At 42.0% G+C, this 14077-nt stretch overlaps 1 protein-coding gene across 12 annotated transcripts in view; it reads right to left on the bottom strand.

Moving 5' to 3' along the window:
* The window catches only part of HHAT (hedgehog acyltransferase), a 388363-nt gene that overhangs the window by 278560 nt on the left and 95726 nt on the right, over positions 1–14077 (bottom strand). For all 12 annotated transcript variants that reach the window (XR_010127770.1, XM_063672407.1, XM_063672403.1 and 9 more), the window contains one exon: positions 2326–2520. Coding sequence is in view for 11 of the 12 variants with exons in the window: in XM_063672407.1 (XP_063528477.1) it covers positions 2326–2520 (195 nt within the window). In the remaining variant the exon portion in view is untranslated. The remainder of the gene's footprint in view (positions 1–2325; positions 2521–14077) is intronic.

Genomic DNA, 14077 nt, shown 5'->3' on the forward strand with positions numbered 1-14077 from the left:
TGAGGCTCAGAGGTTAAATGACTGCTCCAGCTTCAGAGTAGGAAGAGATGGGGAACAGAAGAGACTAGGAACCAGGTCATCCATCTCACATTTCCCATCATGTTCCTTCCCATCAACTGTGTTGATGCAGGGCACATGAATGCTAAGTGCTGTCACCTGGATCAATGAATGTGACTGACTGAATGAATGAATAAAAAAAGGATACCACAGGAGTTCCAGTCCCACAGTGATTGAAGAAAGAATATCCAACATTGCCTAAGATTTTGAATGTGCCTATGGAGATCCTAGTGGGTTAGAGGAAGGGATAGGTGTGTGCAGTGTCCCCAAAGCTCTATGTAACACCTGGTCACTTACATGCTACTGTTTTATTGTGTCCCAGTTTGTAAGAGCCAGCAGCTCTCAGAGCAGTATGGGACACTAACTGATCTGTTTTTCTGTGGCCCTCTTTCATTTCTTACCTTTAGAGACTGAGGTCTAAGCTGTACTTTGAAAGAGAATCCGGTGGACAGGGATGATGAGAAGGTTGGTTCCAAGAGACAGCATAAACATATGTAAATGTGTAAAGGGGAAAGGTAAGCAGATTGGCCTGACTCAAAAAAACAGCTCCTGCCAGTTGGGCAGTGTTTGGGAACCAGGCTAGGAAGGAGAAGGTTGATGAAGGTGGGAAACATCAATGGTCCTGCCCTGGGCATATGACCCCCGATGTTTTCCAAGCTGTGCATCTCTCAGGCTGGCTGTTCTCAGAGTCGCCTGACCCCAAAAGTGAAGGGCTCTGAAGCTGAGTGCCCAGAACCAGACCCTGGAGCTGGGGCCTTGGACTTGTGTTCTTCTTGCCATGCATTTCTCCTTAAAAGAAAGCTCCCACTTCTGGATGGTTGAGAGTTCCACACAGACTCTGCCTTTACTCCCCTTTAGCCACAGACCTTGGCAGCTCCAACTTGAACATGTAAAGGGCGTATTCAACAGACAAGTGAGAGAAGGAACCTCACACAGCCTGAGTGGGCCTGAGATAGCCTGAGGGGCCTAAGCTTCATTTGCATAAGCAGGGCTAGGTCATTCCAGTTACCAAAGACAGAAACAGATAGTCCAGAGCTGTCCAGGGGATGCTAGCCACTGCCCAGGAGATGATCAGAGAACACACAACAGAAATCAGAAAATGCAGTGCAAGAAGAATTTGCTGATCGGTGCAATCACCTCAGCAAGGCACAGCACAACTCCTCAACTCAGAAGGCAGTCTCTCTGTCATCCACCATTCTCTGGGTCAAGTCTGATGGGCACTCAAAGTAAAAATGCAGTGTTATTGTGACTAAGAAAAAAATAAAGCTGAAAGGTAAGTGCCTATAAAATAAGATTTTACTAATGCAAACAAAAGCTGTAAAGAAGTGTGGTTTGAGCCCAGTGTCCTCCTCTATTAGCACAAACAACGGATAGGTGGTTAAGTCTGTCAAAATGCCTCTGGGTTTACAGAAATTAAAGCTTGGTCTGTGCCCTTTGGAGCTAAACACTTCGTTTTCACTATCTAAATTGAAAGAGCTTCCACTGGGTCACATGAGTAGATAATAAATCTGTTCCTGGCCGGGCACAATGGCTCATACCTGTAATCCCAGCACTTTGGGAGGCCAAGGTGGGCAGATCACATGAAGCCAGGAGTTTGAGGCCAGCCCGGCCAACATGGTGAAACCCCGTCTCTACTAAAAATACAAAAATTAACTGGGTATGGTGGCAGGTACCTGTAATCCTAGCTACTCAGTTGACTGAGGCAGGAGAATCACTTGAACCCAGGAGGCAGAGGTTGCAGTGAACCAAGATCGCACCACTGCACTTCAGCCCTGAGTGACAGAGCAAGACTCCGTCTCTATAAATGAATAAATAAATCTGTTCCATCAACTAGGAAGAAGAAAAAGACCTGACTTACCACCACAGGGCCATTGCGGCCATCAGATGAGTTGAGTGATGTGTGCGTTCCCTATAAATTGTAGGGCACTCTCCAGATGATTTTTAGTAAATCATCTGTTTGTTTCTTCTCTCTTTGTTCCTGACCCTCTGGCCCTGTGGCAGCTGGCACCCCACATGCCCACCCAAACTGGGAGAGATGGTACAGGGCCAACCCTGGGCAATCTCACAGGGCTAAAACACAGCCAGGAATGATAGGATTGCAGAATGCACCACTAGGGTTCACATGTAGCAACCCTGTACGGCCACTATGGGGAGCCCCATCACAGTTCTACAATTATCTCTTGTCTGAAAACCAAGGTGTCTGCTGGGATCAAGGCAAAGCCAGAGGGGCCTTCTCTGGATTCCCAATGGTAACAGGAAAACACTTACCTTAACTTCCTCCACACCCTGCAGCCTCAGTGTGGAGAGGAGGAGGAGAGAACAGAGCCACGTCAGGAGCTGAGACCGGAACTGGGCCACGCAGAAAGAGATGGTGGTATGGAGCAAAACCATGACCACACCAGGGGTCCCCAGCACACACCAGCAGGCCCACATCCCATAGAGCATGAGAATCCAGGGTCTGTGCTGCAGACAGGGTGGGGCCCATCCAGAGAGAGACAGGGAGGGAGAGGGGAGGGAGGAAAATAAAGAGAAGTGAGCTCATGGAATTGATATTGAAGGTTCTACATGTAAGAGGATCACATTTAATTACCCAATAAAGAAACTCTTATCACTGCCCTGGGAATTTTGGCACAACACAGACAAAAAAGATTTAGAGGGACTTTCCACTTTAACCCCCAGAGTTCCATCAGCTCCACCCAGAAGCAAGGAACCACTCTCCTGCCTTCAACCAAAGCCACCCAGACCCCTGGGTCACACAACAATAAGATATTGGATTGACTTTTCAACAGACACAATGGAAGCCAGAAGACAGCTGGAAAACTGCCAACTGGACCACATCCTACATACACCATCCTTCAGAAGTGAAGGTGAGAGAAAGTATTAGTACACATTTCTAGGAAGGCTTATTAAGAAAACTGGGCCATCCAAACCACAAAAGACTTCCCAAAATCTAAGCCAGAGATTTTAAATATGTAGATTTTTTTACATTTTTGATTTTTTGCATATTGATTAGTCAAATTTATGTCATAGAAAAATTGCATCTTACCTGCTTTATGAGCTATTGAGGACTTTGCATAGTCTACCTGATTGATACATTTATTCCCATTTTAGGAGAATCACAGATTTTTATCTAATCATCAACTAATTTATAGTTATCACATTGAATAAGTAGATGAATTAACACATCTTTGCTTTATGATATAACCTTGGGCAGACCTGATGGGGAAATCCTTAAAAACCACAATGTTTTAACTTTGAGACGCAAGGTATCATTGTGGTTTAATGATTCAAGCTTTGAAGTCTTAACTGCCTAAATTCAAATGCTTGTGTCTCATAACTACCTGTGTGACCTGAGGCAAATGACTCCATCTCTGTGGATTCATTTCTTCATATATAAAACTGGGATATCCCAGCACTTTGGGAGGCTGAGGCGGGTGCATCACCTGAGGTCAGGAGTTCAAGACCAGCCTGACCAACATGGCAAAACCCCATCTCTACTAAAAATACAAAAATTAGCCAGGTATGGTAGGTAACTGTAATCCCAACTACCCAGGAGGCTGAGGCAGGAGAATCCCTGGAACTCGGGAGGCAGAGGTTGCTGTGAGCCGAGATCACACCATTGCACTCCAGCCTGGGCAACGGAGCAAGACTCCATCTCAAAAACAAAACAAAACTGGAATAATAACGTATCTCCTTCATGGGGTGGATACACAGGAAGGACTCTACAAATACAGTTGTTATTCCCATAGGGAAATGTGATGTCTCACGGGCATGCATTTTAAAATGTGGATCCCAGGAACACACCGAATTGAAAAGTGAGAAGTGCCTGAACTTAGGTCTTCTTGTGGAAACAAAGACTTTTTTTCAGGGCAAGTCAGGTGTGGAGTGTAAATTGCAAATCCCATGCTTTGATGCTAACTCTTTCAAAATATTGCCTACCTACCATTCTTTCCCAAACCTATATTCTAGCTCAAGAGAACATTTTAAATGAGACTAGATCAGCCATTTTTAAGTTCTAAGAAAACCAGAGAAATGTGAAGTTCATTTTTACCATTTTTCCATCCTACTACCCACAGAAAACAGCGACATAAATTTGCTTCAAACCCTCACCTCTGGGCAGAGTCCAATTATAAGGAATACATCGCCAGAGACTATTTTAAGAGGTAGTTTTAACAAATTTAAAAAAGGGGGTTCTTTTCCAACATGACCTACAGCATTTACCAATGGAATTCTTTTTTGTGCCTGTGTGGCTACATACATAGACACAGTTACGTTTTTATTAAGTGCTATTTGATCCCTTTGGAAAAAGCCTGTTTGCTGGGATTCATTTGGGAACTTACCACAGACTGAAGCTGCTTCAACTTGGAAAACGCTGAAAGAACCTTCAGGAAATACTTGATAGTACTGTGTTAACCCCATTTACTTGAGAGACTATGATGAATTTAACAGTGGTCTCCAAAGCCACCTTGGGGCAGACAAATTTGTCCCATATTCATCCCCCACTGTTTCCCTACTGCCAAACAGTACAGGCAGACGATACTTAATACTGTTCTAAGACATCACAGGACACGCTCTCACAGGAGCCTCATGTTCTCTACCCATCTTAATATTACCCACTGATTCTCCCCAAGTACAAGCAACTCTACTATATACATTTATGAGGCACAGGCAATGAAAACATGTGAATAACGCGAAAAGAATCACCTACACGAAACTGTTATATAGATTAGAATCTCACTAAAATGTTGATTTTCATACTTTGTCTATTAAAATGCCATTGCAATGAATCCTATCCCCAAAACACCATTAAAATCCTTTAAGAGGAGAATCGCTTGAACCTGGGAGGCAGAGGTTACAGTGAGCCAAGATCGTGCCCTTGGGCTCCAGCCTGGGAGACAAGAGTAAAACTCCATCTCAAAATAAGTAACAAACAAACAAGTAAATAAAATCCTGCTAGAGCAGAATCAGCCTCCCACATCCTGCAATCCAACTGGCATCATGGCAGGGCGGTCCCCATTATAGAGGTAGCCCTTAGGGCACAGCTGCCCAACCACGATCCCTCCCATGCACATACCTAGATCTCAAGCACTATGAAGAAGGTTCTAAGATAAAAGGGTGACATGGCCCAGCAGGGTGAGCAGCAGCATGGACGGCCTGCTTCTCTGGGCAGCAGAAGAGCTTTTTCTAAGCATTTCAAAGGCCTAAGGATAGCCCTGTCCCATCCATCTCTACTCCAGATGTGCTTATGTATTTATCAACTTTTTTCTCTCTTAAGTAAAAATGCTTAACTATCAGTATTAAGCCTCTGACATCAACCCGGCCAGAATTTTTTTTAACTTTTCAAAAATTAAAAAAAAAAAAATGCGTTGCATTTTGTTCCAAAACAACATGTCTGACTCATCACTAGAAAGGCTTTCAGATTTTTTTCCCCAAGTTCTCAGGGTAATAAGAGCAGACATACAATATTTGGTCACACACGTACTGTACGTCAAACTCAAGTTTAAAAACCCACCTAAACACCAAAATAGCCCAATTCATTTAAATTACAAGGTTCAAATTATGAAGATGATTGGGAATTACTTGTTACTTGAAAGAAGACACAAAGAATCACATTGATCACATAAAGTGTATAAGTAAAACATGGCCTCAGTGTTGGATTGTGATGTTTCTGATTTATAGATTCCAATTGCATACAACTTATATAATGTTCTTTCTCAGATTTTTGAGATAGTTGTATTCACATATACATACAAGAGATATCCCTTGTATACTTTACCCAGTTTCTTCCTATGGCACATTTTTTAAAACCACAAATATCACAACCAGGATATTGATGTTGCTGCAATGCACCAAACTTATTCAGATTTCCCTAGTTTCACTTGTATTAATTTATGTGTGGGTTTAGTTCTATATAATTTTATCACACGTATAGGTTTGGTATCTACCACGGTAAAAACGCAGAATAGCTCCATCATCACAAGGATTCCTCGTGTTGCCATTTTATACCACATTTACCTCCTTCCCACTCCTCTGATCACCCCCATCCCTAATCCTGACAACCAGTAACCTCTTCTCCATTGCAAAGACTGGCTTTTTTCACTCAGCGTAATTTCCTGCAGATTCATCCAAGTTGCCGTATCAATGGTTTGCTCCTTTTCATTGCAGAGTAGTGTTCCATGATGTGGATATACCACAGCTTGTTAGCCATTTACCTACTGGAGGCTATCTAGGCTGTTTGCAGTTTGGGGCTATTACAAATAAAACTTATGCATACATACATGCATAGATTTTTGTGTAAAAATAAGTTTTCATTTCTCTGGGATAAATGCCCAAGATCACACTTGCTGGGGTGCAAGGTAGTTGCATATTTAGTTCTATCATAAACTATAAAACAGTTTTCCAGCATGGCTGTAGCATTATACTTTCCTGCCAGCAATGCATGTGTGATCCAGTTTATTCACATCCTTGCCAGCATTTGGTGCTGTTACTATGTTCTATCTGAGCCATTCTGGTAAGTGTGTAATGACATCTCGTTGTGGTTTTAATTTGAATTTATCATGTTCTTTTAAAAGGTATCAAAGCATGAGTGACCTGAAGCTTGAGATGAGTTGGCTGGAGCACAGGATGACAGCCCCGTCGGAACTACTCTGACCTTCCCTTAATGCTCTTTATTCCAGGTTCTTCCATTTCTAATAGGAGATGAAACAGAAAGCAGGGGAAGAGGGGAAGTGTTTAAAAGGCTGATGAAAAATAAGAAAGTATACTCTACTTTTATAGCAGTGGAGACAAAGCCAGACTGAACGCTACGGCCTTTTTGATGAGACATAGATCTTACTAACCCTGGTTGACTTAAGCAGGCATCCTTCCCCTCTGCTCCCTGGGTCTACACTGAACCACTCTCAAAATGGAGTCTGATTCTACTTGATAGTCTCCTTAACAGGCTAAACTCCTGCCTTGTTTAGATTACAGTAATGTGAGCCCAGAATCTAGCACAGTGCCTAGCATATATCAAGTGTTTCATAACTATTGGATGGAAGGACGGAGAGAATAGTTGCATGGATGGATAGCTGGGTAGATGGATATGCTTTCCCAAGTCTTGGGATTTAACCTTGTGATCATGACTAAGAAGAAACAAGAAAATAGAACTAAAATGTGGGCCTTGGAACCCAATAATGTGAAAACCTACTGTCTTCCAAAGTCTCTACTTGTCCTACTTAACCCCTTATAAACAATGGCTGTTTTGCTAATGTAGGTAGAATGGAAGAGAGACATTTCACATCTCACTGCCTATTACCTGTTTGCCACTCACAGCATCTCTTAACAACTCCACTTCTGTTGGGGGAAATCTCCAATAGTTAACAACTGATGGGGCACAGGTACCAATCCAGGAAAGTGGATACCTGTTATAGAGGCTTCTATCCATCACCCCAGCAGAGTCTCCCGGGAGAATAACCAGTTGAGCTGGCAGAGCTCCAAGGATGGAATCAGTGCCCCTAAGAAAAGAGTGCAGATTTGCCCCCCTTTCTTTTGAAATCCATACTCTTAACCTTCTTCATAAGGAGTCAGGAAAAACTGCCAGACAATGCCCCTTCTCACACCATCTGTTTCTACTTCAGCTCATTATGTGCCAAGGGTGCCAAGTGATAATAGGATGTGCCTGAGTGGGTTCCCTCCTTAGAGTTTACCTCTGTAGGGAGGAGTGGAAGTGTAGAGCCTTGGTCAGAATTCCTGTTGGCAACATTATCAGACGTCCCTGCCTATTAATTCTTTTTGCACATCTGCCAAGAAACCACTCAATGGGAGCATTATTTGGAAAATAAGAAAGGGAATCAATCAATAATCTTATGTATGACATAATTTATTACATACTACATAATCAATAGCAGCTGCTACTGAAATATATATGTATTATATATACATACATATGTCTATATAATCTCCCCAAACAGAAAAATACAACCCACCCATCCCAGAGTCTGAACAACTGCATCCCATTTCCTGGGAGCAAAGGCCAGCAGGCCCATATAAAAGGAATTTCATCCCTCCTTAGACATGCACTGATGGAGGTAGAAGGGGCTGATTCCAGGAAAACCATTAGCACATGAGATTTCTATTCGGTGCATGGATTTGGGAATGTCCTGGAAAAGGGCCCTGCTCCCTGCAGCCTTCCAGAGGTTGGTTAACTCATCTCACTCAGCACCATGGGTCAGGCTTCTCAGCCCTTTGCATATCCTGCGCCTGATGAGCTCGGCCTGTCAGCCAATTGCTAATGATGTGGGTTCTCCCGTCAGAGGCACAGTGAGAACCCAGCTCTGTGGTTAGCAACAGCACCCACCCTCAGCCCTACACCAGGCCAGTCTTCTCAAGAAGTTCACACGGGGGTATTTTTTGGTTCTGAGGGCAGAGAACACAATGTCTCAGGTGGTGGTGAGGCCACAGTTGGCGTTCATGAAAGGAGGCAACTGTCTGACCCGCGACATCCGATCCAATCATAACAAATGCACAGCCAAAGCTCAGAGCCATGATTCAGCCTTCTCTCCAGGGGCACTGGCTCCTAATGAAGTCTCACCAAAACCCAAAGAGAGAGCCTTATCCAGGGAAAGGGTGTTTAACTGAGCCAAGGAACTCAGTGGAAAGTTATTTCTTACCATGGCAAAAAAAAAAAAAAAAAAAAAAAAAAAGATAGATCATGCTTTTGAAAATAAAAATAACCTGCCCCTCTCCGTGGGAGGAGGTGGAATGAGCCAAGAAAGAGACGAGATTAGATAGTAGATAAAGGAGAAGGCTAGAATCCTTCAGCGCTTAAGGCTACAACAGCAAGAATTGCTAAAGCCTGTCCCTGCGTAGTGTTGCCTATAGTTTAGGATGCCTCAGAGAATGGGGAGAAAAAAAAAGGACAACTGCAGCCTAAATCTTCCACCCCAAGTAAGTACCAAAAACAACTACCCGAATTAAGACCATCTGGAACACTTAGTCCAGGTGGTGAAAGCAGAGAGCTAATGAGGCCAACGCTGTGGTTCATACTTATGTAAGGGCCAAGCAAACTCAGACAAAGAAAGCACTGTGCCCCAGCCACAGGCAGAACCCGGCCCACCAGCTGTCTCGCAAATCAAACCCGTGGTCACCCAGAGGATGAGAGAGGCACATACAGAGGGAGATGACTCAGTGCTCACTCTGCCTCATTCCAAGAAAAATGCAAAAGAATACCTCCTACTAACATTGGATAAGATGTGCTCTGCAGAGAAAAAGACTAGTCCACCTGTCCACCCCTGCCTGGTAACAAGACGCAGAAAGCTGAAATAAGTCCACTCCATTTCCTTCAAGCCACAGCTCAAAAGCCACCTTCTCAGAGGCCTGCCCTGACACCAGAACGGCAGGTGAGACCCACACCTTCTCCCATAGTAACGTGCCCAACCAACATCATCAGGTACAGAAGAGTGAGCAGTCTTTGCTTTCCTAACTCCCCACTCAACTGTGACTCCCCAAGGGAAGGGGCTGTGTTTCTCAATCCTTTCCCCCAGGACCCAAGACAAGCTTACAAAGACCACCAGTATGGGAACACTGGCACGGATGCTAAACATGGCCTATGCCCTTGAGGATTTTGGAATCTCAAGACGGTCACCTCCATTCTTGAACACCATAAACTGCTCCCCGGAGCAAATGCCAGCAGATGACAGCCGCAGACACCATCTATTGGGCTGTCCTCATGTGCAAGCATAACCCTGAAAAACATTTGATTATCAGACCCTCTCCACAACTCCACAAAGCCAGCAGTGCCATCCTGCTTGCACAACTGTTGAAGCAGCCTTAGAGATATTCAGGAATTTGTTTAAGGTTACACCGCTTGAGAGTGGCAATGCAGGGATTGACCCTAGTGCTCTTAACCACACCAAATACTGCCTCCCACGAGAGGAGGTGCAAGAACTCAAAGGTACAAGCAAATAAAATGAAGGGACATCTATATCCTAATATAGCTAGATTTCTGCCAATGTCAGGTGCAAAACAGGAGCTGAACGTGGAGGAGGTTTGGAAAGAGGGAGGGGCATCTAATCAGGAACAGGTTATTAATCTCAATTATGCATTCTCAACAAGGGTTGTATCTCCTCTAAACGAGGTGGGGTGGGGCAGATTTTGTAGGCTAGACCTAAGGATAGAATGGAAATTAAAATTAGTGATGACTGCGCATGGTGGCTCATGCCTGTAATCCCAGCACTTTGTAAAGCAGAGGTGGGAGGATCGCTTGAAGCTAGGAGTTTGAGACCAGCAAGACTCCATTTCTATTTTTTTTTTAATAATTTAACATTTGTAGAAGATTAGTACTATATTTTATCTAAGTTTTAGGTTACTTGTTGGTTATCAGGGGCAAGAAAACCTGACTCCTTATGCATAAAGCACAGACATACGCACGGTACATGAAGAGATATATACAGGATATCTGTAGTATTAAAATTTCAGAGGAGGAGAGATGATCAGGGAAAAAAATTATCTAGAAAGGTGCCTTGGGGACAATACTGAAAAAAATTTAAGAAACACTGATCTACAGGAAGCAAACAAGGAGGAACAAGAACAAGGGTGAGAGGCAAAGGAGACCCATCAGAGGAGGCCATGTGGGTCCTGATGTGTATGGCCCAGAGACGTGGGGAGGACAGATGAAAAACACAGTGTCCCCAGGGCAACTCCCACCTTTCCTTCTGCCCATCATTTCATTCTTCCATGTGTTCAGTTAAAAATATATGAAATATCTGGCCAGGTGCAGTAGCTCATGCCTGTAATCAAAGCACTTTGGGATGCTGAAATGGGAGGATCACTTGAGGCCAAGAGTTCAAGACCAGTCTGGGCAATACAGCAAGATCTCATCTCTACAAAAAGTTTTTAAAATTAGCCAGGTGTGGTGTCACAGCCTGTAGTCCAAGCTACTCAGGAGCTGAGGCAGGAGGATTGCTTGAACCCAGGAGTTGGAGGTTACAGTGAGCCATGATTACACCACTGCGCTCCAGCCTGGGCAACACAATGAGATCCTGTGTGTAAAGGGAAAAAATAAAATCACATAGCACTGGTGGCTGTAGGGTAGGCTCCTCTTTGGCTTTACTATATAATGTGTTACTAAGTAGTTATACGAATATATATTCAACATCCTTTCTGTATGAGTTCAGGCAGCTAACACTGATATCATCAGGGGATTTTTGTTTTGTTTTTGCCAAACTAGAAAGCATAAAATGTTATCTTATTGTAGTTTTAAGATGCATTTGTTTACTAATGAATTTAACATTTTTTCATGTTTATTCATCATTTATGTTTCCTCTTCTACAAATTCCTCTTCATATCTTGTACCATTTTTCTACTGAGTGATTGTCTTTCTTATGAAATTTCTTTATTCCACGTGCCAATCCTTTGTCAGTTTGCAAATTACTTCTCCACTAGTGACTTACCTTTCTACTTTTCTATTGTGTCATTAGATAAAAAGTTTTTAATTTTAATGTAGTTAAATTTATCAGTGTTTTCCTCTATAATTTGCACTTTTTGTGTCTTGTATAAAAAAATCTTTCTCTGTGCCAACATCAATATTCTATGTCATATTTTCTAAAAGTTTAATACTTTTGATTTTCATTTTAACTCCTTAATTCATCTTGAAAATTATTATGAGGTAAGTATATGTATACTTTCCAGTTTGACAAAAGTAGATCTTGTTTTTATTGCTTTTCAACTTAATTTCCATAATTATTAATCCATAATTAAAAATCAAAAAACGATATTGGTGTAAATGTGGTAAAAAGGGAACACTTTCACACTACTGGTAGAAGTGTAAATTAGTACAACCACTATAGAAAGCAGTATAGGAATTCCTTAAGGAACTAAAAGTAGAACTACCATTTGATCCAGCAATCCCACTACTGGGTATCTACCCAAAGGAAAAGAAGTCATTATATGAAAAAGGCACATGCACTTGCATGTTTATAGCAGCACAATTTGCAATTGCAAAGATATGGAACCAATCTAAGTGCCCATCAACCAATGAGTGAATAAAGAAAATGTGGTATACATACACCATGGAATACCACTCAGTCATAAAGAGGAATGAAATAATGTCTTTTGCTACAACTTGGTTGGAGCTGGAGGCCATTGTTCTAAGTGAAGTAACTCAGGAATGGAAAACCAAATATCCTATGTTCTCATTTATAAGTAGGAGCTAAGCTATGAAGATGCAAAGGCATAAGAATGTATAACGGACTTTGGGGCTTTGGAGGGAAAGGTTGTGGGGGTGAGGAATAAAAGACTACATATTGGGTACAGTATACATTGCTTGGGTGACAGATACACTAAAATTTCATAAATCACCACTGAAGAATTTATCCATGTAACCAAAAACCACCTGTACCCTGAAAACTATTGAAAGAAATCTCTCCCTACAATAATAGACCTATCTATCTTTATGTTTATGATTACTTTTTGCTTTATATATTTTGAAGCAAATAAACTTAGAGTTTTATTATCTTCCTAATAAGAAATGAATTCTTTATTATTAAACAGCAGCCCTCTTTGTCACTAGTAATGCTCTTTGCCGCTATTAATAAAACTGCACCAGTAGTTTGTCAGAGGGAGAGGGGGTTTAATATTTGCCTGGAATATCTTTTCATATCTTTTACTTTCAAATTATGTGTCCTTCTGTTTTAAGGATACCTAACTAAGAAGAGCCTCTCTGAGCTCTGTTTTGGTTTTTGTTTTCCTTTATTTCTCTTTTTTTCATCTAGTCTGACAATCTTCATCTTTTTTGAGAATCCACTTACGTTGATTGTAATGACTGACATATTTAAACTTACTTCAATCATTTCTTTTATGCTTTCTCTTTGTCCCACTTTTCCATGTTTCATCTTTACTTTCAAGGATGAAATGTCTGACTAATGAAGCTCATCATATTTTAAAGGGAGAAAAAATACTATCTTATTGATCCTATTTTACAGAGGACAACTGCTATGGTTTGAACATTTGTCCCCTCCAAAACTGGTGCTGAAATTTAATCCCCAATGTGGCAATATTGTGAGGTGCTTTTAAGAGGCAATTGGATCATGAGGGCTCTGCCCTCATTAATGGATTAATTCACTCACAGGTTGTATTAGTCTGTTTACACACTGCTATAAAGAACTACATGAGACTAGGTAAGTTATGAAGAAGAGGTTTAATTAACTCACACTTCCACAGACTTAACAGGAAGCATGACTGGAAGGCCTCAGGAAACTCACAGTCATGCCAGAAGGCAAAGGGGAAGCAAGCATATCTTACCATGACAGAGCAGAACAGAGAACGAGCAAAGCGGGGAGTGCTAGACTTTCAAACAACCAGATCTCATAAGAACTCTATCAGGAGAACAATAAGGGGAAAGTCTGCCCCCATGATTCAGTCACCTCCCACCAGGCTCCTCCTGCAAGACGCGGGGATTACAATTTGACATGAGATTTGGGTAGGGACAGAGCCAAACCATGTCATGAATTAATGAGTTATCACGGGAGTGGGACTGGTGGCTTTATAAGAAGAGGAAAAGAGACGTGAGCTATCATGCTTACCACGTGATCTCCTGCACTGCCTCAGGACTGCTGAGATGTCAGCAAGAAGGCCCTCACCAGGTGTGGTGACTTGGACTTCCCAGCCTCCATAACTGCATAAATTCCTTTTCTTCATAAATTACTAAATAAGTTCATTTTCTTTATAAAATTACTCAGTTTTATGTATTATGTTATAAGCAACAAAAATGCACTAAGATCATAAATGAAGATGCAGTGAAAACCTTTGCTCAGGTTAGAAAGCTAATCGAACCAGGGACCAAACATGAGTAATACAACGTCTAGCACTCTTCCACTATGCAATTAACTTAGTACAATCCTCAAAGTATATCATCTTCCCCTCACAGAGGTGAAGAAAAACAGGTATGAAGCTATTCATTTTACAAACGGGAAAACTGAGACTTATGGTAATAAGTCATTTACACATGGATGGGAAAACTGTTACAAATTAAAATGTTACATTT

The sequence above is a fragment of the Pongo pygmaeus genome, chromosome 1, assembly GCF_028885625.2.
Source record: "Pongo pygmaeus isolate AG05252 chromosome 1, NHGRI_mPonPyg2-v2.0_pri, whole genome shotgun sequence".
NCBI lineage: Eukaryota > Metazoa > Chordata > Mammalia > Primates > Hominidae > Pongo > Pongo pygmaeus.